Genomic DNA, 24,818 nt, shown 5'->3' with positions numbered 1-24,818 from the left:
GAAGATCTGGATGAGATGAGGTGGACCGTGGTGAGCTTACCCTCAACACTGGATATGATGACCTAGAGGGGAATGGGGTGAAGCAGGGCCGAAGGATTTTGCGCTGAAATGACAGCTGACAACAGCAGAGATGAGAACAGATGTTGACGATTGTTAGCAACAACATGATTGGTTGATTTAATCGTGGCAAAATTTGATTGGTTTAACTGAAGGAGTAAATGCTGGTGGGAGAGAGAATTGTGAATGAATTTGAATTTAAGACAGTCTTCCTGATGGAACTTAAGTCAAGCTTTATTATCAGGTGACCTCTTTGTTTGCCAAATATGAATTCCTGCTGTATAATTGACCTCTGCAATTAATCCAAATTACTCCCTGGGTAATACTAGTCCAGTGCAAATGGGGCTTTTAACTATGAACCACCAATGTACTTCAGCCTTCTTTCCTTTTCTTCTCTGTGATAATGTAGTTCCCTGTGAGACACTAGCTTTAAGTCTCTAAACGTGCGCAGAGGAAGATGTAGCAAGGCAATCATGGGAGACACGTTCTGTTCCAAAATGTTTTTTTCTCATCTCATAGCTCCAAACCCAGCGGAGTTACAACTGTAGGACTGACCCACTTTCCGTGCTTGTAAATGATGAATTTAAAACTTGTGAACTTGGAGTCTTTTGAAGTCGATTACCAGCGGGCCCCTGGCTGCACCGAACTCTACTTAACACCAGTTGAATTTTTGGTGGTTTTCTGCTGATAATATAGCCCTGCCTCACTTAAACATGATAGTGGTTCCTTAAGCAATTGTTGCACAGTTGTACGTTCTTTAAAATGCTTTAATTGAAGTCTCAAACCTTTAAAGTCTAACGATTTATCGACAATAATATTTTCATGTCTTTGTTCAGATGCAGAGTTTGTGAACAGTCCTGCTTCGGTATAACAAAATCTTGATCTTAATGCACATGTAAGTTTTATCATGAAGAACTGTTGTCAGTTTTAGGGTGGTTAAAAATACAGTGTGTTGTCTTATCCTTTCATCGGTATGCATGATGGTCAATGTGTGGCAAAAGAAACTAGAGACAAAAAAGCTTTATGGTGATTGAGAAAGAGGGTGATCGTTACAGTTTTTTGCAGCAGACTCTGTTTCTGCCTCATCACATCGCTGCAGCATGGCAGATCACAGCCAAGCAGATGTTGTGTGCAATCAGTTAAAGATAATAAAGTCATTGCTCGGTTGTCATGCTGCCTCTGGTACATTTCTTTTGGTGCAACTCTTCAATAATCAAGTTTGAGGGATTTGTTGACACTGGATTGTATTTTTTGGGGAAATAATAAAAATTGAGAAAATAAAAATGATAGAATGCACAGTGTGAGTAAAAAACAAAAATAAAGTGTGTGAAAACTCCTTGCTTTGGCTGATTTCCTCTGAGCTGTGACAGTGTCCAGCTCAGCAGCGCTCAGCCCCAGGGACAGCCTTCAGTGCAGAGTTGTTATTGATTCTGTGGCAGTCACTGCATGTAACAACTTCCATCATGAACCACGGGGCAACGTAGCATTAACAGATTTCCATCTCAGAGACGTCCGAGGTGGATTCATCATATCGTGGCGGGGAGCGTGTCGGGGGTCAGAAGTCAACTTGTTAACCCCTCACAGCCTGCATGGCTGCCAGCCTGCATCAGCTCGTTTATATCTGTCAGCACTTATCATGTGAGCTCAGACACATGATTAATGTCTCTGGATCGATTGGCCCACACATCATGCTTCCTTTGCCATAATCTGTGTCTGGTTGTCTGGTGGAGCTTTGTATGCCATAACAGAACTTCACATAAATTATTTCTCTAGTGACAGTTTTCTATTGTCAATTTGTGTACAGCTACTCCAGGCTCAGGATGGCAAGAATAGCCTTTTTTCACTGTAATGCATTTTTCATACTATCCAGTGTTATGTTGTTTAGTCTCTTGTTATTGTGTACTTAGGGATGCAATGATTGTTAAATTCTTGGCCGATACCAATGTTTAAAATAACAATTTGGCGGATAGCCGGTACCAATGTTTTGTTGTTGTTGTTGTTGTTTATTATGCAAGGGACACAAAGAAATCTTCACATAAAAATAACTGTTTTAAAGTCATTCAGCTCTTTACTACACTATCTTTGAAAGAGCACAAATTAAATCATACATATTTATGAAACAACCTCTAATATGACCTTCTTTCACATGAAAAAGATTCTTTTATTTTGAAAAGTAACTGCTTGAGTAGCCTTTTTATAAGAAAAACGTTCAATACATGCATAAACTGGTGGCAGGGATCAGTGGAGGCCCCCCTGATACAATTGTTGGCCACTTTACTGGCCCCCCACTGTTTTTTATACAGCTGTAATGTGAGTGAGCTGTGAGTCCAGTGGTGAGAGTGACCTCCTGACAGACAGAGTGAGATATATCTGTCTGTCAGCTAATAACTTCATCCAGCCCGACCCCTATTGACTTTTACTGGACCTTGAAGTGAATCGTCTGGGTAAGCGCACCCCTTTATACCAACAAAACAGCATACACACACACTGTCACATGCACACACTCACATTAACACACACACTCACATGTTAGCAGAGGCCACCTGAGTGGAGCTGTCAGGTTTATGAGGAAGTTGATCACCGTTTGGGGACGAAGCACAAATCTAAGGAATAAAGATGGAGCGGTCCAAATTTGACATTAGAGGATAAGGGAGGGATGGGAAATGAAGTGTGCCTGAGTGTGTGTATTTCTATGTGTGTGTGGGTAGTGGTGGGCGGAGGGGCTATAATATTATGCACTCTCTCTGACTCGCTCATCATCTCATCTCCTGCTCTTCAAGCTGTGCTTCACGTTGAGATAAGGCTTCTTGTTTGCTCATGAATAGTCAGCAGCTGATAGTTGTTAATGTTAATTAATTCCCTTTGTTAACCCCTAACTAACCTCATAAGTGAGCGAAAACAGCTCCTCCTAGACAACACAGATGGGTGCACAATGAGACCGCAGAGCTCACCAGAACAGATATTCCGATAACTGTAATAGACAGCATTGTGTTGCCTTTATTGCACTGTAATTGCTTGGCATTTGGATGAATATCTGCAAAACATTTTTCATAATTGAAAAGAACCTTTAATTGAGAGTCAAGGTTGCGTTGAGGGTTTAAAGCTCAGTCTGTGCTTTTGGTTTTGCAGTTTTCAGATCACTCAGGTTAACAGCTCTTATTTTGCTCTGTCAGCTGGCTCTCTCCATCAGCCCTCTTCCTCTCATTTTTCGCTTTCCCCATCCATTCCCTCTCTGCCCGAGGACTAGGTCGTAAATCTCTTTGCCGCACTGCAACTGGGTCGTTAGAATTCTATTAGCTGTAAATATTCAATAAGGGTCCTTACTTAGACTCCCATGTCCATGTTATCAGACCTGGTCCAGCTACGATCGTTACACCGGCCTGTCTTTTATGGTTTAGTCAAACAACAGGAAGCGATTTATGGCTGGATGCTGACAATCCTCACTTGAAAGGATGTTTGTTACTTTTAGTACCTAACCCCGAAGAGGGGGTGATAAAACTGAAAAGGACAGAAGTAAAAGTCTACATGAGTACATTTTGCGTGGCTTTTGCACATTTCTGCTCTGCTGGTGAAGCATTGCAGCGTTTTTTCAAATAATGAGTGCAGCAGAATTCCTCCAAAGAGAAGCAATAAATCATAACCATATTGTGACCAACGACTGCGCTGTCGTCAGACTATGAGTCATTAAAGGAGCCAGAGGGAAGGTCTCCCATGTCATCCAATGCTATAACAGAAGACTGCTCTGGCGCGGTCCTTGTTGGTAAACACACATTAATCTTGTCACATGCGCACATGCGCTCACCCCGATGATCCCAGGTAACGGTCACCAACGCTCTCGCTCTTCGCTGCCCCACCCCCCGGGCATTTATTTAATGAGTTCTTTAATTCACACGCTGTATTGTCTGTTTATGTCTCCATGGCTCTACTCAGGTACACCCCTCTGGGAGGCCAAGATAATGGGGCCCACTTTATCATCGATTCAAGTCTGATGAATGGCCCCAGCTAAAACTCTGTTTGTTTGTGTCTCCTCTGCTTTCTCCTGCCCTGCGTCTGGAAGGCCGGCGTGAACGTTCTGCTGCAGGACGTCAACGGAAACATTCCTCTGGACTACGCCTCTGAGGGAACTGAAACGAGCTATATCCTCCGAAAACACCTGGAGGAAAACGGTAAAGCATCACATTTTATTCATCATGAGCTTTATTAACAGTGGGGAATGAGAAAAAGTAAATATTCCCTTTTTCTTCATTTAGGAGTTATTGCGATCATGTGAATAGTTAATGTGTCGTACCGGCAGTTAAACAGTAGGTGTTCTGTGTGTGTGTGAAGGTGAAGTACACCCACAGGCCTAATGATGGCGGATTGTGATTGGGGCACTAGTCTCCCGCAGAGAGAGGAGAAGGTCAACTCAGGAGCTGCGATTAACCCAGATGAAGCACAGGAGAGTTGGAGGCACACTGACACATAGAGTGACAGAGGGAGAAACAAGGAAAAGTGTCAGAGAAATACAGAGAGACATGCAAAAAGAGGGGGACGGGTATCGTTTTGACAAAGCTAAATAGAAACAGATATAGACAATGACGGAGGGTCTTCCCTCATCCATCTGTCAATGGCCACAGGGATTATATGACAAATTGAAGCCCCTGACTGCAGACAGCTAACTCATCAAAGCTCAGACCCCCTACACACACACACACGCACACACACACATACACACACGCACACACACATACACACACACACACATACACACACACACACACACAGACAGCCACGCACTGAAATGTTTTGAGACTTCTCTCTGCTTCTGTCTGCCAGCTCCCGTGGCGATCTCTTCCCTCCTGCCTACCTTCAGCTCCCCTGATACTCCCCCATCGCACTGGGCTTTGCCACCATGAAACATACTCTTACTCACAGGCTCCCTCTGCCTCTGTTGCTATAGCAACTTGGCTGCATGCTCTCCATCCCCATCAAGTTTGTGTGGTTGTGGGAAAAAGACAGACTGTCCATGTGTCTCTACATCAGGGAGAAATAGAAATTCCGTATTTCTGCTCACTGTCCTCACTGAATGTAGTGTTGGATGCCAAGTATTGGCACTGGAGAGAATAAGTATTGTCGTCTGTGACATTAATGTTCCTATGAGCACGTCTCAGAAAGGAACACGCCCTGTGGCTCTCATTTGTTTGCAAAGACAAACTTATTGATTAACTAATCCAACCAGTCTAGTTGGAAATGTCCCATTAGTTAGTGGCCTAGAGCTTATCCGAGTGAAATATAGATTCATTGATAATCAATCCACGCTATTACAGCAAGGTCCACTCTGTGTATATGATTATGGAGCTGTGCACTAATCATAGTTTGGGATAGATGCCCTTGTAGACCTTTGTTTGTTTGTGTGGACCCAGGAGACAAACTGGCCCTGAATCGTTCAGGTCAGGGACTGGAGCTCTGTGTGAGTATTGGAAGATTTGTTCATTTAGGTGTCATCAGCATCAGGATCACTTTGGGTCGTCACTCGAGCTGCCAGGCTTTGGTTTTTGCACAAGAGGGTTTTCTGTTCAGTGTCAGCTTGTGGGTGTTTTCACTGTCTGTGCTGCACACACAGCCACCACAGCCTCCTAAAATTGCATGCTTTTCTGCTGTAATCCAGCACTGACACTGCACAACCACTGCAATTCAAGCATTCAGCACAAACTGGAGAATCTTGTTAGAATCCTATAAGTAAAGGGTAATTTTTTACACATTCTACAGTTTTACACATTAACCTGTGTACTCTTGGGGAGTACGTATGCATATGTGAAAAAAGTAGTAGGCCTATAAAGCCTTTAGTGGCTCCAGAGGAAGCTGCATGTAATCTGATAAATTGCCTCCATTGATGTCACTCAGTGGCCATGTTGCATTGTGGGTAATGTAGTCGCCAGGTTTGAAAATCAGTCCATTTGTATGTCTATAATACTGATAGACTCATTATGGACAGTTTAAAAGCAAATGATCAAAATCGATACAGCAGAACCAGAGATATCACCTTTTTTATTACACACATTCTTCATCCTTTTCAAAACCTGGTGCTCACATTACCTATAATGCAAGTTGGCAACTGAGTGATATCACTGGAAGCAATTTATATGCAGCTTCCTCTGGAGCCACAAAAGGCTTAAAACTACCTTTTCACATATAAGGTTGTACTCTAAGACCTGTAAACACACTTTAATGTGTAAAATTGGTGGAGTTACTCTTTAAATTTAACTCAACCCTAGATATTGCAAGTCAGTTACTGTAGTAGTAGTTAATATTGGGTTTGAGGTTTAAAGGAATAGTTCACCATTTTGGGAAATATGTATTTTTGGATTCTCACTGGGAGTTAGGAAGGAAGTCCACTGCTCCCGGCCAAGAAATAGTCCGGCATGTAATGCCTATTAAAACCACAACACATGACTTTTATACTTGACTGTTTAGTAATAAGTGAGCTCTACAGATGATTTTTTTTTTCCTTTGGACTGGGCTAAACTAGTTGTTTCATCTGTTTCCACTCTTTATGCTTTGCTAAGCTAAGCTAACATCTCCTCATTCCAGCTTCATTTTTAACATACAGATTTGAGAGTGATATTGAAGTTCTCATCCAATTCTTGGTAAGAAAGTGAATCATTTCCCAAAATGCCAAACTATTCATTGAAGCATGACAACTAAAGACCTAAAGGTGGAGTCAGCGATTCTGGAGCAAGATAGTTGATTGCTGAGCCACCAACCCAAAGCGTCAGCATTTGATGGGAATGAGACTCAACCATCAACTGTATTTCACTTCACTTCCTCCGCCTTTAATCCAACATGTGTCTCCACCGTGCTTGTGTTTTTTAGGTGTGGATGTGTCGTCCATGCACACCATGAAGACGCAGAGGCCGAGCAAGATGCTCTCTGATGTTAGACAGCTTATAGCCACGGGGGGAGGCCTCAACCAGCCCAGTGATGATGGGGTCACTCTGGTAAGAAAGATCACATTTATTCTCTGACCAGATATTTTAGCTTCTCCTTTTCGCTATCATAACTTTATCTTTGCTTCTCTCTCTCTCTATCTCTCTCTCTGAAGCTCCACATAGCATGTGCCAGTGGTTACAGAGAGGTGGTGTCTGTGTTGCTGGAGAGTGGGGCGGACCCTCATCCTGCTGACAACAACTTTTGGACCCCTCTTCACCTGGCTGCTAAATATGGACAGGTAACTCAACTGGTCAACAAAATGTCAAACTGTTGTAGATTTTATTGAAGAAGTCCCTTCAATCAAAGTCATCTAGCTGCCATGATCCAATGTGATTGGAGTCATTCAAGAAATAATGAGGAAATTATTGACGGATGGATCGTTCCTCTGATGAAGCTGCCTCCAGGTACAACTGTACGCACTTTGATAAACCACTCTTTTTGTTCCTATTGATTAGGAACAGTCAAACTGTTGGCATAGAACAGCAAAACATTTCAGGTTAGCAGTCTAATGGTCTCTCTGCGAGGAAAGGAGAGTGATTTCCAGATGGGGCAGAGGCGAGCTGTTGGAGCGATGGTATCTGGTGGTTTGGAAAGGGTCCAGCTATGAAGGAAGGGGAAGTGATCATGTTGAGGTCTTGCTGACCCAACTAGATATTTAATTACATTTCTGGGCTGTGTGCTCGGCTGCTGACAAAGAGAATTTATTCATTTGGTATTTAGAGTCGCTCTCTACGTCTTTGGTTCATCTATCCTTAAGGCATGTTTTTTCCCCGCTAGAGTGTGTTTTTAAAATCCTTTCTTCCTCTCTGTTACCTCGCAGCCTTTCTCTGTTTCATTCATGAGGCTCTGCTGCTTTTGTTTCCTCTTTCTTCATCCAGCTGATGATAGATGATAGTAAAATCAGTGGATCTAAATGTACAAATGTACATCCTTGTGTCTCTTTGTTTTCAGACTTACTCTATATGTATATGTATGTGTGTGTGTGTGTGTGTGAGTCTGTGTATAATATGTACAGTAAGTAAATCTGACTCAAGAGTGGCAGTCTAGAGGATTGGAGAATCGATCAGGCTTCCCTCACAGTGCTAAATCACCTCAGCCATCGGCTCCTTACTGGTGCCAGGGCTTTGCCTCCTGCATACCAACTACTCCCCGAGCCTTCTTAACACTCACTTCCTGTCACCATTCCCTTATAGCTGCTCTGACAGTGAGACGTCAGTGATGCAGCGCGTTATGGCTTCAAGATGTGTGAATGTATCCAGCCAAGTGAATCACTGGCCCTGCTAATAAGAGGTTTTGCTGATATGAGGCACAAGCAAACTGTTGCCTAGATACACTTGCTGGCAACTGTAACACTAACTGCTACATTAAACCCAAAGACCCCTTCTGCAGTGTGGCGCATGTACTGCACTGACCCTTTAAGAAGATGTATGACCCTATTACTGCAGCTAATTAAGCTTCCCTCTCTTGGTGTTGTGATAAGTTAGAACCCAGCTTTTGCCTCTGTTGGTTTGAGTCAAGGCTTTTCAAGTTGTGCTCTCCTGAGGGAAGAATTTTAAATAGTTTTGTGTTGAATTCAAACAAAGGTGAGGGGATGTTAAAATACAGCCCTGCTGGGATTGGATTAATTCATTCAGTATTATAATGAAGGTGTGAAAGAAACTGTGGCAATGCCGCTACCACCTGATTTATATGAAAGTACTTTAATATTAATCTCAGATTAATTTTCAGGCTTCACAAATATTATTTAAAGGACATTTAGGACCTTAATTAAAACTGTTCTGTGAGGTTGCTTTGTCTGCACTGATCCTTATGTACTGATGACCTTTTCCTGGTCTTCCTCCAAACTTTGACCCGTTGAGGAGTTCAGATCCTGTGGTGCCGCTGACGTGTCGTCAGTATTTATAGGGTGTGAGTGCAGCTGACAGGGTTTGTGGGCAGTAGAGATGCTGTGGACTCATAGCCGACCAGCTGTTGGCGTGGGTCAGAGCCACTCTGCTGAATGTGCTGAGTCACTCTCTTCCGTACTGCAGACGATGTCTTATTACACTGCCGTAGTACAAAGAAATTCTCCTACTTCTGTGTTTGGAACTGCAATCAGAAACATATGTTGGTTATTAATCCATTTCAGTAAACGCCTTCCATAAAGTTTGGGGAATCCCAGGAGTCATATTAAAATGAATTGGCAGAAGCTGACATATCCTGACTTGTAGTACCTGGTATTGAGAGCCAAAGTCAGGCCCCTTTCAGTGAACCTCATGGGGCCTTATTTCAGTAAAAAATTGGACAGTAGTCAATGGGGAGCGACAAATAATTGTTTAATCCAGTTTTTTGATGCAGTGAGCTGTTAAAAATCTGTAGCAAGTAGAATTCATTCAGTTTGTGGTTAGTTTCACCAGCTGTTATCTTTGCTTAAGCCTAATAATATGGGTACTTGCTGTTTAATATACTGTACTGTATGCACCAGTTAACTGTAAAAATGTGGGAATATGTTTGGCATACAACTTCAGTGGAAATCTTCCAGACAATCAGAAGTATTTTCCTTGGTAGTGATTGACAGTATGAACTCTAAACAGTGTTTGCTGCAATGCAGCTAAATAGAGCAGTCTAAAATGTGAACAGTAGGAGGGGATTTATTTTGGTTTATTATTTTCCTTGAATGTTTTCCTAGAATTAGCTCTGGTTGAGTAGATGTGTTTGATTATCAACCATACCCATCGTTTTCATTTTGAAACGATGCTTTGATATTTATTGCTGCTGAGACCATTTCTGGGTCATGCCATCTTTCCTACTGCGCCAAGAAATGATGAATATCCTTTTCTATTATCAATAAACTGAGTAACTCTGCAGATACTTGCTACAGACAGAACCCAGCCAGAACAGAGGACAGAGGTGACAGCCATCACATGTCACTGTGTGTAGAAATGAGGGTAGGCGACTATGGGCTTCTTCCTTTGTGACTTGTGATGGAAGATATGCTCATTATTAAAGGATCTCCTCAGTCAGGGGGAACACTTGTCTAGACCTGTCATGTGTGACATACACTGCATGTATCATCTGCTCAGTGTGTAAATTCTGTGTCAGTGTCACAATATGTCCTACATTTACATATCTACATCTGTCGCAATAAAAGTGGGGATAACCACCACATCTCTTCTCTTCAAAACAAAACAAAACAAAACATTTGAAATCTGCAAATGAAAGCTTTATTGTTGTTGTACTGATGGTTTGAAAAAAAGAAGCAGTGCCCTAGAAATGTTTAAATTTTTCTGGGATCTAATGGAAATGGATGTGGGTGTTTCTCCCATCTCTTACAGACAAGCATCGTTAGCCAGCTCCTGAGGCACGGAGTAAACCCGACTCTGTTGAACTGCAACCAAGACAAGCCCTCAGGTAACACATTTAAGCATCCACACAATTGCACTCATACATTCACACACACACACACACACACGTGCGCGCACACACGCACACACACACACACAAACACATACACACACACATACACACAAGTATTGCTGCGGGAATGGGCTAACGTGTTTTAGCGTGAGGTAATGAAGCAAAGAAGCGGAGAAATGGATTTTGATATATTCAGCCGATCCAAATGCATTAATAATCACTGTGATTGTATGAAACACAGGCTCATACACACACATACACACACACACACACACACGCACACACACTCACACACACACACACAAAGTGAATGAGACTGTGTCATGATCTGTGCCCATGTATTAATGAAATAAAACATTAACACCTGACTCATACCAGCACTCTCTCTCTCTCTCTCTCTCTCTCTCTCTCTCTCTCTCTCTCTCTCACACTCACACACACACACACACACACACACACACACTGATTCAATTTGTGTGTTAGCAGTAATCAAGAGGGGCTGATGTGATTAATTTACTAATTGACAATTTGGTTGTCATATCATTATCCAGGGACATGTATTGTTTTTTTTCAAATCATGGAAGCATACAAGATCCAAAGAGGAGGTCGAAATAAAGATAATTTGTGTTCGTGGATGTTTGTCTAAGAGGTTCCTATTTTGATAGTTCAGCAAAGACATTTCCAAGTAATGAGATGCAAATAACAAATTGATTCATCTATTTTAAAATGAGACCTACTCTTACAGTGACATCGTAATTAGATTCACTTTAAATCCCACCCGCCTAGATTTAATTCACATTAAAGGTACCTTGTTAGATTTTTGACCTGTAGTGGTGCTGTGGAGAATCCGTGTATCATTCGTTCATTCGTTTTTCAAAATAAAACCAAAAATAAGAAAACGAAAAAACAATTCCTTTTCTCAGTATTCGTTTCCTACACTAAAATGAAAAAACGGATAACGACTCGTTTTTTTCAGTTTTCGATTTTATGCTCAAATGAATAATGGAAAAAACGGATAACGAGCGTTTCCCGTTTCATGTTTTATCCCATTTTGATCTGAAAAAAGTTCAATGAGCCGGAAGCGGAAGTGACCGTCTCTGTCTCTGTACTGCGAGGGCGCGCAAAACAAAAATAATGGCAGGACTTGAGGATCATGCAGATATAATTGGACAGCTTTTTGAGGATGGTAAAACGCATGCCGAGATTTCTACCACGCTCTGGTAACGTCAGAGAATTGACTGGCTCTGCTAACGTTAGCTTTGCTCCAGGCCACTTCCGGGTGACGGTAATTTCCGGTGTAGGTACCAAATGCTTGCAACATGAAACGGGAAACGCTCGTTATCCGTTTTTTCCATTATTCATTTGAGCATAAAATCGAAAACTGAAAAAGACGAGTCGTTATCCGTTTTTTCATTTTAGTTTAGGAAACGAATACTGAGAAAAGGAATTGTTTTTTCGTTTTCTTATTTTTGGTTTTATTTTGAAAAACGAATGAACGAATGATACACGGATTGTGGAGCAATGTTTTGATCTTACTACATTACTACAGAGATGGATGATGGAAACAGAGGGCAGGGCAAGGTGGGGGAGTGGGAGGGAGTCATGCTATGTTATGCCACCTTGCATGAATTGTGGGCGTGACTACTGGCACAGCCTGTCAGTTAAAGGATAATTCCACCAATTTTACATATTGATGTGTGTTTACACGTGTGTTTAGTTCTTGGGGAGTATTACTGCATATGTGAAAAAGCAGTATAAAACCTTTTGTGGCTCCAGAGGAAATACATTTAATCTCATAAATTGCCTCCAGTGATGTCACTCAGTGGCTAAGTTGCATTATGGGTAATGTAGGCACCTGGTTTAAAAAAAGAAGAAGAATACGTGGAATAAAAAAGTTGATATCTCGATTTTGTTCATTTGTTTTTAAACTGTCTATAATGAGTTCAGCAGGGTCATTGGAGTGCAGTGCTAGAGTGGTGGACTGCTTTTCAAACCTGGCGACTACATTACCCACAATGCATCTTATTCACTGGAGGCAGTCTATCAGATTACAAGAAGCTTTCTCTGAGGCCGAGAATGCTTTATACTACTTTATTCACATATGCAGTAGTACATACCCAAGACCTGTAAACACACTTTAATGTGTAAAACGGGTGGAGTTACCCTTTAATAGAAACTGGCATTTTCCATGGTAACGGCTCTTAGAATCCTCTCTCTTAGAGCGATTGGTACCGCCTATCATTCATTCATGAAGATCTAGGTTAGCGACTTTATCGAGCGAATACTGCTAACACTATTATTATTGCTCAGCCAAATTAGCTAACTCTTCTAAAGCCTTGAAGGTGTCGCTGGTGTGTCAGTTATTATGATACTTTCTTACTTTGATATGGGAAGTATCACCCATCATCGTTTCCCCAGTAACCTCTCCAGGAAACTCATGGATAGTTCTTTGACTTCTCATGTATGAATATTTTTTTTAAATAATATGTTAATGTTTTCTCTGTGAAATGCTCAGTCTCTCTGTTGGTGTATTACTGTTAATTTACATATTTATAATAGTTTTACGGATGTCAGAGTGAAAGCCATTATTGGCTGATGATCCTGATCAATCTTGTGAATTCCTCCCACACACACAGCAGGGGCAAAAGTCCCTGATTCTCATACCTCAACAGAACCATCATAAAACCACCCATTGAACCAGGCTACTGATGAATATAGTGTAGTGACTGTCTGTACAAGCACATCTCTTGTGTGATGGTGATGAAACATACCACACAGAGGGGCTTTGGGCTCCTTACCTCTCCATTGTGAGTTAGAATATCATAGCTGCCTCTAACCATTTACTCCCATGGCTTCATCACACCTCAGACTGCCTCACTCTGGCCTTAATCAATAGCCCTTCTAGCATGTAGGCTTAGAGAAAATGTGAAGCAAGCCATTAGAGACTGAGACAATCCCCCCTCTTTTTCACTTGGAGCCCCTCACCCCTCCTCAGCAGCCACATGATGAAAAAAAAGCCAGAGCAGGAGATGGGAGTCTAGGGGGTTGTCAGTCACACAGAAATACGAAGACAGGATGAAGCCATCCCCTTCCCTGGTGCCCTGTTAGACCTCATTACAGACAGGGGGGGATCTTAACTCCCCTCCTCCTAAGCACAGTTGGATTGATTCGCAGTGGGGTTCACATTCTGCACCAATGCAGGCTCATCCACATGGATCATAAAGGAGGGTTGGCATGGTGTAAGACAATAAAAGAAAGATGTACCTGGTTGTTAAAGGGCCTAGAGAATGAAGGTCTTTCAGTAACAATGTTAAAATACTCTTCACTCTCACTCAGTGTTGAACAATGGTGAGAAAATCATTTTCAGAGTTTTTGTCTCTATCAAAGTAAACTAAACTCTATGATTTTCAAATCTCACAACAAATTGCTGTGCTGATGAACCTGTCTTGTGTCATGTCACCAGACATTGCTGCATCAGAGCCCATAGTTGATATGCTGCTGAATGCAGAGGAGAGCTGGCTGCAGAGACTGTTGGACCCCTCCGCTCCTCTACCCTCCACTGACCAACGCTATGATGGAGGTTCACACGACCTCAACACTCCTGTCAAGAACCTGTGGGTCAACAATTTAATAAGCACAGTTGTTGTGTTATGGTTACTCTTCAAATTCTGAATCTTTTTTCCCCTTTTTCTCTCATCCAATCATGTGCTCTCTGTTCCTCCATCTACTGTTTCCTTACCAACTCAGGAATCCTTTGGGTCTTCCTATCTCAAAGCGGGACAGTCTGCTGGAGAAGTGTGCTATGTTCAGAGAGGCAGGTGGAGCACTCAGCCGACAACCCTCCCAAGACAATGGCCTGGACGGCCCCTTTAGCTCTGGAGCCAGCAAACTGGAGCAGGTACCTTGTGTTCTTGTGTCCTCTCACAACAAAAACCAAAGCAAGACAGTAAGAGCACAGATAACAAAACGTCCAGGAGTGTCAGGCAAGAAGAGAGATTTCATATATTTTTATTTGTTACTTTGCCTTGTTTTTATAAATGAAGAAGAGGCTTGTCACACACCAAAGAAACTCATCTCTGGTGCAACTAAACTTTTGTCTTTTTCAAGTTAAACTTGATTCTGTGATTTCAGATAAAATGACTGTACTGATTAGCCCATCCTGTGTGTGCGTCATGTCATCAGAAATTTATTGAAGTATTTTAAGCAAGTGGATGGAAGAGCGGGCATTGCATATCAAATCTGCTTCATCATCATCAGGCCCACTTGTCCTCATTTTTATCTCGAACATCACATGCTGCGTAATTACTTTGGAAACGGTTTCATTAGTGTTTCATAAAGTTCTTCCACTGGCAGCGAGGCAGGATATCTGACAAAAGCAATGAGAACATGAAAACTGCTCAAATTGGAGTCATAAAGATTTTGATTCAGCAGCAGTGTTTGGAAAGTTATCAAGTATGTACTTGTTAAACAATATATGATGCAGATTTCTCCAATAATGTGCATCTGAGCATTGCAGATCCTCCAATTAATTTCAGTAGTAGTTTCCCTGTCAAAGTGTTTAATAGAAGAGATCAATCAATTGGTAAAGAGGTTGATTGGAACAATGTCCTGCAATATCTGAATAACTGGAGACCACTGTCCCAGACTTTAAATTTATAACATAAAAGTGTCTGCATGTTAGTTTTAAGGCTCACTTCACATTTTCCTCAGGTTAAGCTGATGCCTCCAGCTCCCAACGATGACCTGGCGTCCCTCAGTGAGCTGACCGACAGCAGCCTGCTCTACGAGATGCAGAAGCGCTTTGGGAATGACCAAATCTACGTAAGAACATCCTCGTGCCACTAAACAAGGAACCCCACTCGACATTAAACATGCATTATAACCCAAAGCACACACTCTCTTGGGCATAACTTGGCCACCGTAGTTGTTTATTTGTAATGGACTGTGGTGTTGTTTATGTTCTGGGAATTTCAGAGTGTGATGTTGGGATCACATCACATTTTCTTTATACCAGCTGCAGAGTGTTTCCTTCCAGCATGTGTACATGTAGTGTTTCTCACACACAGTGCATCATGGATAATGTACCTCCTCTCCTGAAGAACACTGTGAAGATAATATTTATATCTGTGACCCCTGACACCAGTCTTCTTTTACACAGAGTGACTGGTGGTGAATTCTTTTTCCTGCATGTAGTTAAATCTTTTATAGTCTGTACACAAGGTTGTGTTCATGAGCTGAATCCATTTCCCTCTCATTTTGACCCTCTGCACTCGTGTGAGAGTGGTACCTAATTCTAATACACACACATACTTACACTGGGGGACAATTTCATAATCAATACCATTTATATTGATTGGAAAGATAGATCCATGCCTATATTCAGAAGTAAAATGCCTTCATCTCCAACAATTGGTCCATTTTACATTCCTGTCATTTTCTCCTTTCCTTTAAAACTGCGGTCTGGCCCGTACTTCTCCACGGGGACTGAGCTCTATAAAGACTGGAACCAGATCAATGTGGAGCTATCCGGTGCACCCTTTTCTCTGTGAAGAGGCAGTAATAGTCTGTTATTAACCCAGATGGGCGACAGACAGTAGGGTTAGCCACAGCGGGGGGACACAGATAAGGAGATGACAATAAAAGGCAGTAGATTGGTGGATGAAGAAGAAAGAATCATTAGAGGACAGAATAATGAGGGCTGGATTTGAGGTACGTTCCATTTTGGAGGAAGAAGTGGTGAAAAGAAAGGACAGTGAGTGGACAAAGAGCAGCTATCATGTGGACTTCTGAGCACGCCTGATCTGATTGCGTGTAACTCTTCCGTCATGGAGGTGCACATGGTACAGTCACACTCCATTCTGTCTGTAGCAAACATATTACTAAATGAATAAGCAAGTAATAGCTTCACATTTAAGGATGATGTTTTTAACATAATACCCATCTTTTCGAAAAGACCAAAAACAGCTCACACTTTTCATGCTTTCTAATCAATTCATTTCTTTGCTCCTCTTCTCCCTCTTGTTTCTATACTTAAAGTACCCGACCTTATGAACATTATAGAGGGCATTTCAAGAAAGAGGTGAACAAAGCAGAGATGTGGCGAAGGACAGAAATAGGGGGAGGACAAAGGCAGTGAATGCTCCATATGTTCTCAGCAGGGTGGTCAGAGAGGGGGCTTTGATGAGTGGTCTGCTGCCTTCTGCCAGGATAGAAGGACCAGTGCGGCGTTAAACCCCTGAGGAGAGCGGCAAGGAACTGTGAAAGGATATGTCAGAAGACACTGATGAAGGCTGGGTTATTCACAAGCATGTCACAAGATTAAACACTAGTCAGTTAGCTCTCAGACAAGTTTAACTTACAGGAAACTTGTAGTGTGAAGCTTGCTCCCTGTCCGCAAGCAGTGAGATTTGTTCATGCCATTAACCTTGAGCCGGGGCCTAAGGACAGAGCAGCCTGTTACAGAATGTTAGCAATGCCCAGGAGAGAGGGCTTTTAAACAGCCTCTGGGACTTTTTGTGAGAAACGGAGGGTTAGCACTTTAGTGGAAAGGGTCAGAAATTGGAAGTTGCTTTATTTTTATCTAAATGGCCTCGGGGGGTTGTGTGCGCTGAGTGGGAGGGCAGATTTGTTGTTTTTATTGGAGGTCATTGCTGAGGTTATCATTGGAGGTCCTTTCCTGACCTTTCTCTGGCATGAGATTACCATAATCTTATGTTAATAGAGATTGTCGCCACCATGAATACTGATTTTAAGGAAAGGAGAGGGACAGCACTTCTATTTTCAGGTCAGTTGTAGCTTGAGGCAACATGTAGGTAATTATGACTGTACTTCAGCCAATTGAAGAAGAGCAGTGCACCCTCACACCAAAATGATGAATGTTTACCAAGATTGGTTTCACTTGTTGTTCTCAGCTGAGTTAAAGAGTAAAAACTCATTCAAGTGTTGTTATTTCTTCTCTTTTGTAGACTTACATTGGACACATCCTTCTGCTGGTCAATCCAAACAAAGAGCTGCCAATCTACTCCACTCTGGTAAGCACACATTTAAATTACCCCATTTCCGATAGGCTTACAATATATGCACGTAAATACTTTTCCATTTGACTCCATCAAGCAGCATTCGCACTTTGTTCAGTCGACGGTGAGTTTGAAAGCGAGACTGATATAAAACATATAATAGAGTAACCATAGTAACCCTGTCACTGGACGTCATGTCAGTACCTGAGACAAAGATGAGAAAGAAGCGAGATGTCTCACTCCATAGATACTTGTATCATCAGCTAGGGCTGGGCGATTAATTGAATTTCAATTTCGATTTCGATTTTGGCTTCCCTCGATCATGAAAACAAGATAATCGTAATAAAACGATCATTCTGCCGCACGCCGTGTCTTGTGTGGTAAATGCAGCGAACCCTTCCATCTCCACCTGTGCACTCCGCTCCGCCCCCGCCTGAACAGTTTCGCTTTCAGCCACGCCGTGCGTGTTTGGAAAAAATGTGTAGAAGAAGACGGTAGAAGATGGCAGAAAGGAGCCTTTGGTCGGGAAGAAAGATAAAGCGAATTCTGTGGTGTGGAAACACTTCGGTTTCGAGGAGTCTGACTCGGAACAAACGAAGATATTGTGCAAGATAGGCACATCCACCCGGCTCCCGCAGGCATGAAGAAATAACGGATGCCGTCACATACATGATTGCCAAAGACATGTGCCCTATCAACACCGTTAGCGAGCCGGGGTTCAATAAACTGATTAACACATTGGACAAGCGGTAGTCAGTGTTACCATCACGTCACCATTTCAGCAGAATTGCGCTGCCTGCCCTTTATGACGAATGTCGCGGAAAAGTTGCAAGAGAAGTGTCAACAGCATTATATTTTGCCACCACAACGGACCTATGGTTTTTTATTTTTACATTACATATTATTTAATTCATTTTATTAAAATATTTTTCTTATTTATTTGCATTTTTCAGTTCAAACTTATCGTGTTCAAAGAAATACCAGAGTTAAAAGTTCAATAAATGCTTGTTCTCAAATCAATGAATAATCGTCTTTAATAATCGTGATTACAATATCAATCAAAATAATCGTGATTATGATTTTTGCCATAATCGAGCAGCCCTATCATCAGCTCAAGAAAAAAGTCTAAACATCTACTGGATGCAGTCTGATTAGGTACAGGATATTATCTGCTGCTTTCTACTAATCCCTGTTTGCATCGTGTTCGTGATGTCAAGCGTGAAACTGGGAAAGGAGTCAACCACCTATTTTTAGCAGGTTAAATCGTGTTTAAAAAACCTGCATATAGACGCCAATTTTAGTGTGAAAATGGTATAAATATTGACCTTGCAGGTCTGTAATCCAGTCTTAAAACACATGGCTTTAGATTTGACAGGCTATGCATTTAACATGCAGAATCATACTATAATGGAGGCGTGCTTGCTGTATAATAAGCAGAACATGAACAGATGAAATGGACCTTGTAGTTGATAAATAATGCAGTCTTCCTGTTAGTGATACACAGCACAGGGCTGACTCTGCATCAGTAAAGGAAGAGAAGGATCCTTTTTAGCGAGCACACACACACACACACACACACACACACACACACACACACACACACACACACACACACACACACACACACACTCACACACCACTACCTCTCCAAGAATTTAAGAAGAATTTAAGAATCCCTCAAAGAATTAATTTTAAAACTCCATCTCTATTGGTGAAAAGCAGCATATTATTATATGCAACAGCAAGAGGAGAATGACTCAGTGAATGACCAACAGGCATGTGTGTGTGTTGCCTTATTTCAAATAGTGGATAACTCATTTTGAAATAGCTGAATTACTGCCAGCTTAGTGCTCGCCCATGTGGACCTAGGAGGGGTTGGATGGAGGAGGAGACATCTTCTCCTGCCATGACTGAATGAAGCCAGGCCCCCTCTGGCTCTGGCTATTCCTGCCTGTGTCTGGATTCACTCCAGGCATCCCTACCCAGCAGAGAGAGTGTGTGGAGGAGCAGGGAGGAGCCAGTGTGTGAAGGACATATGTCACAACATGTGTGATCTGCTGGCCGTCTGTCACTCCCTCTGGTCTGGCGGGCCACAACCTATCCTCCTTCCAAAGCCACAAATACAGAACAGGCACACATCTGCTGGGCTGGTTACAACCAGGGGTTCAGTTATGATAGATAACTGAAGGTTCACTGTATGACACACTTACAAAAGTGGAAATGTGACTTTTCAGAATTCGTTATTTATTCCTCCTATTTAATAAATAAATAAATAAAATAAAACAAAAATGTTTTTTTTAAAGTTTCATTGTTCCAATGAAAAAGAGCTTCTTTTGTTGGGTTTGGTGTTTCTATTACAAGCAGATCTTTTTCTGAAGTAATAATAATGTCTAGACGAGGTTCTTCTAATAAAGATAAAGAATGAACATCTGAACATTCTCCAAACACCTCAGTCGGTAGATTCCAAGTCTGGAATAAAAACTTGTCAACATTTTTAGGACGTAGTTGACATCTCTAATTGTTAAAGGCATTCATTTTAAGTTTGGGTCCCTGGGTAATATTATGACTTTGAAAAACAATAATCCTGCAGTATTTCACAAAAAAAAAAAAGGTATTTTATGTGTGCAAACAAAGACTAGACAATTAATCAGATTTAGTTAATACTTTTTAGCTCTATGTGTACATGTGATAAATTGTGCAATAATACAGTATCTTGTTGCACCCCAAAAACGATGGCGGCACAGTGCAAAATGTTTTCTATGACTACTGCTTATTTTAAATTAACCAGCTACAATAAGTTTCTTGGTCAGTTAAAACATATTTGTTTAAATCAGTGTTTCTCAAACTTTTTCAGACCAAGGACTACTTCACCAAGAAAAAAAAAATTCATGGACCACCTTAACTTCCCAACATCCCCAAAAACAATCAGCGTATTTCAACAGTATATTACAAATTACAGCCTAATTAGATGACGGTCTTACAAAATAGCATAGCCTACTAACGCATCATTGTCCCCATTGACATCTTAATGGAAAGAATTGTGCTGTTATTTCTGAGACATCAGTAAAGCAATGTCTGCCTCCACACTGGAGAATTTTAGTCCCACAGACCCCACTGCGCTGATCATTTTTTAAAATAAAGCGGAATATCGGCGTACATACTGTATGTTACGCAGGCAGTGTCACAAAATGGTCAGCAACACAGCAAAACGGCCAATTCAGATAATAATGTTTAAATTTATGTACAAGTTAATTTAATATTAAAATAACACATCTATTCACTCACTATGAGACTTTGAAGTCATTCAGAGTCACAGACAGGTTGAGAAACACTTAATTTAAAACGTGACATTTTACCAACTCTACTTGCAAACCACTAGGGTGCGCTTATGGACCGCCAATGGTCTGCGGAAACACTCTTTGAGAAAGGTTTGAAGACAATCAACACCTAATTGATAGCTTAGTCACTTTGGGTTGGATTAAATGGTCAGATTGCGTGGTAAACCACACCTACTTAGTGAGGTTGACACAGGTACGGAAAGTTATAGCCAGCATGGTTTCACAGTTTTGCTGAAACTTTATCCTCTGTGTTGCCCAGCCCATGTGTGTATCGTTACATAAGGCTGTGATCCAATGTCTTGATTGATTGCATCTGTCTTCCTCTCTTAGGTGAGTCAGCTGTACCTGAGCTCCACAGGTCGTCTGTGCTCCTCTCTGCCGCCTCACATCTTCTCCTCAGCGGAAAGAGCTTATCACATGATGCTGCAAGAGAGACGCCCGCAGTGTTTCATCCTGAGGTACACCCTCCCCCTCCTCCAACACGCAAACACACACTCTCACAAACACTGAACACCTGAGAGATGAATAGCTCCCAGCCTGGCCTGAGCTGTACCTGTTCAGTGTTCACACAGAGGTGGAAGTTGCCCTTTGTCCTCGGCTGGACGGAGGCAGCTCCCCGATTGCAATTAAATCCCGTTCCGGCTCTCCAGTGACATTCCCGCTGAGTTGTAACCAATCTGGCAGAGAGTTAATGCGCCCTGGCCACAGGCTATCCATCTCACTTACCCACACAAACACACACACACATGCAAGGACATTTTACTGTGCACTCTCACATATACACTCTCTCTCTCTCACTTGCTTCCTTCATTTTTCTTGTTTCTCTTTCATTCAAGCTTCCTGTTTCACTCCCTGTTTCCTCACACATGCACAAAAGCACACACACATATATACACATTCACACACTCCTTCACGTTTTCAGGCAATCAGTGGGCATGATCCCCGAGGCCAGCGCTCGAACAAAATGCCCTTGAAATCTAATAAAAACTGGTAAATGAAAAGACAGTGGAAAGGCCTTTGGACTTCACACTCAGCAGGTCCATTAGTAGGAAATATAGCAACATACAGACAAACAGCGCAGCACAGCACACTGCGGTCATTAGTAAAGGCTTCTGACCTTCTGAAGCCATCTGCTTGGTGTTACTACGCCGGTCTCAACTCTCTGCATGTCGGTGAGTGTCAGAGCATGTACTGTAGAGGTACCTTATGTCGGATTTAAAATCCACTCAACGGCAAATTAAAACCGGGCCTCCTGTGCCAAATAAGTTGTGACAGTTACGGCGTGTGGAAGGTGGTGGTCGATGGAGCAGCATTAGTTGTGTTAGACAGAAGGGGGATCGATTGAGAATTTAATGGGAGGGGTTCCCTGAAGGGGTGATGTCAGGTGGGTGGAGGCATGCAACTGAGGTGACAGATGTGGGAAACACCCTGATGACAAATGCATAACACACATTCTTCAGAGAAGTCAAACACTCACAGATGCTTGCTTGTTGGACTGTTAAGTTTGTCTTTTACTCTTGATGTCTAGCTTTACTTAAATGCATCTATTCTTTTGTTTACAGGTTTCTAAAAGCAAGTTAAAAAGACAATTTAAAATACATGTGGTGATATATGAAAATGCTAAAGCAATGACAGCAACATAAATGTATCATTATTTAAATTCATACTCTAACTTCAACTTTATTTATATAGCGCCTTTCGAAAAAAACCTTCTTACAAAGTTCTTTACAAACAAGAAATACAGTTAGAAAAAAATATGAGAGGCCAGACTGTACCTTTTATATAAAGGAATAGAAAGAAATAGGTAAATAGGATATATTTTGATTGATTGTGCAGCCCTACTCTGTTTACATATATATAATAATAATAATGTAGAAACTCCCTTTGCAAAACAGTAACTACAGCACATTATTATCGTTAAAAGATCAGTTCAAATTGTTTCAAGTCTTCTAATGACAATAGTCAGATGCCCATTTCAAACTGGTTTTGCCCACTGTATTCAAGTGGGCATCTTCCAAAGCTACAGTCCTTAGTATAAAAGTCTCTCTCTATGGGTAACTGTATCAGGATCTCTTTAGGGCCAGTAAAAACAGGAGGAATGATCACAGCAAGTAAAACCTATTTCAGTGTTCATATGGGATTCTGTTTTAAAACAGATTAGAAAAATTTGCAAAGCTATCCTTTAAGACATGGATCATTAGAGACAATGGCAACATGTCAAACAGTAATAACATCAGGGTTGCCAAAGCTTCACATGGGGTCTCAATGCATTCTTGATTTTAAGGGTCTAAGGAAGTTTTTTTTTTAAAAATTAAAAAGCCAGTCGGCCTATATCTCAGTATTTCATACATATCTGTGAAAACGTTAAATGAAGTTGTTATTTTTAAAGTTTAGATTATGGTTGATCATTTACAGGATAAGGGCATGATGAAGACCTGAACACGAGCTTTATTCACAGAGCCTTCACTCTCTGCTAAACAGTCCTGCATTAGAAAAGTACGCAGTTAAAATAACCAAAGAGCTAACTATAGCCAAGCATCAAGGAGGAGAAAACACTTTTTTATCAAAAAAAAATTATCAAAAGAGAAGCTTATGAAGTATGTATGATTGTTAAAAAATAATAAATACATTATAGAGAATTGTATAAAAAGTTCCTAAAAATATCAGGAAATAATCTGCTCAAGATTCTCACAGTCATTACTTCCTGCAATTATTGTGTTCACTATTTGGGTTAATTGTACAGTTCATCACTTGTTCTGTACTATTATTGTTATGCATTGAATATATTATGAAATATCCATAGAATATGTCACTTACTTAGGCGTTGATAGAGAAGGGTCCCTTATGTACACTGACTGGAAAACACTGACCTAAGGCATGAATGGCATTAAATCTGCATTTTTCTGTCTCTTTAGTGGTGAAAGTGGTTCTGGGAAAACAGAGGCCTGTAAGCACATAGTGAGACACCTGACAGCCCGCTCCAGCCCCAAAGGCTTTGCTCTGGAGCCCAGAATGAAACATGTAAGTCTGGTCAGTCATCAGGTGGGGGTGTCCTCGAGGTTTATATTGCTAAGAAACTTGTAAAGTCTTGGGCTGGAGATTTGAATCGTTTGTTGCTCTCTTTCCTTTTTTTCCTTTTTACTTTTTTGCAGTTTGAAAGAAAGGCAAGAGACATCTGTGCTGTTTTTCATTCATTTCTGTTTCCATTCTCTACACAGCCAGTCCTCATAGAGATACTCATGAATATTTGTGTGTTCTTCAAAGTGAAGATCTGACTGAATCTTACATCCTTTCTCCTTGTGCTTATGTTTTACTGTGCTTATTGTTCCTTCACCTGTCGTCTCTGCATTATAAAATCAGGTAGCACACGGCGTGCTGAGGAAATGTTAATGGCTGTGTAAATGTCTCATACTGTTCTTTTGTTGCTGTGCAGGAGGAGAGAATAGATGTATGGATTAGTATAGGGCCTTTTACTGGTCATCTTTGCTACTCTGCTTGATAGCTGTTCATTTGTCAAAGACACCATTGGAGCACTCAGACCCTGTGTCTGATTGTATCATCAAAAATTTCCATTAAGGTGGCTCTATCTCTTATGATGCTGTTTCTTGAGCAGCAGAGCAGCATTTGCAGCAGAGAAAATTGAGGGAGCATCGGGAGTAGAGTACAAAAGAACATCAAATACTCATATCCCATCCATGGCACATTTTGCAGGAAATTAGGAGGGGCTACAATCACTGAATAGATAATGACATTTTTGATAAAAGCATAAACAGACAAATGTTTATTTTAGGATAAGAAATATCATATTGTATATGAAAAAGAGAAAGAAAGAGAAGAAAAGTCTGTCATTTAGGTCACCCCTACATGACTCCTTGTTATATTCCCAGTCGTGTAGTTGAGTTAAGATTACGTCGTGTTCGTGGGGCTTAACACATGATTCACTTGCTTTGCTCTCAGTCTATCAGTTGGGTAACAAAGCAGCATGTGTAGCCTGGGAGTGTGTTCTGATGAAGTCATCGTTATGTAGTCGATAACTGGGTCA

General features: G+C 41.4%; 1 protein-coding gene across 1 annotated transcript in view; it reads left to right on the top strand.

Moving 5' to 3' along the window:
* The window catches only part of myo16 (myosin XVI), an 88,564-nt gene that overhangs the window by 15,840 nt on the left and 47,906 nt on the right, over positions 1-24,818 (top strand). Inside the window, exons 4-13 of the mRNA XM_073474383.1 lie at positions 4,115-4,223; positions 6,910-7,034; positions 7,139-7,264; positions 10,341-10,416; positions 13,886-14,036; positions 14,170-14,320; positions 15,133-15,243; positions 17,388-17,453; positions 21,107-21,234; positions 23,692-23,797. Of these exons, the coding sequence (XP_073330484.1) occupies positions 4,115-4,223; positions 6,910-7,034; positions 7,139-7,264; positions 10,341-10,416; positions 13,886-14,036; positions 14,170-14,320; positions 15,133-15,243; positions 17,388-17,453; positions 21,107-21,234; positions 23,692-23,797 (1,149 nt within the window). The remainder of the gene's footprint in view (positions 1-4,114; positions 4,224-6,909; positions 7,035-7,138; positions 7,265-10,340; positions 10,417-13,885; positions 14,037-14,169; positions 14,321-15,132; positions 15,244-17,387; positions 17,454-21,106; positions 21,235-23,691; positions 23,798-24,818) is intronic.

The sequence above is a fragment of the Pagrus major genome, chromosome 9 (genome assembly GCF_040436345.1).
Source record: "Pagrus major chromosome 9, Pma_NU_1.0".
Lineage (NCBI taxonomy): Eukaryota > Metazoa > Chordata > Actinopteri > Spariformes > Sparidae > Pagrus > Pagrus major.
The sequence above is the reverse complement of the archived record's forward strand: the minus strand, read 5'-3'. Positions and strand labels throughout refer to the sequence as shown.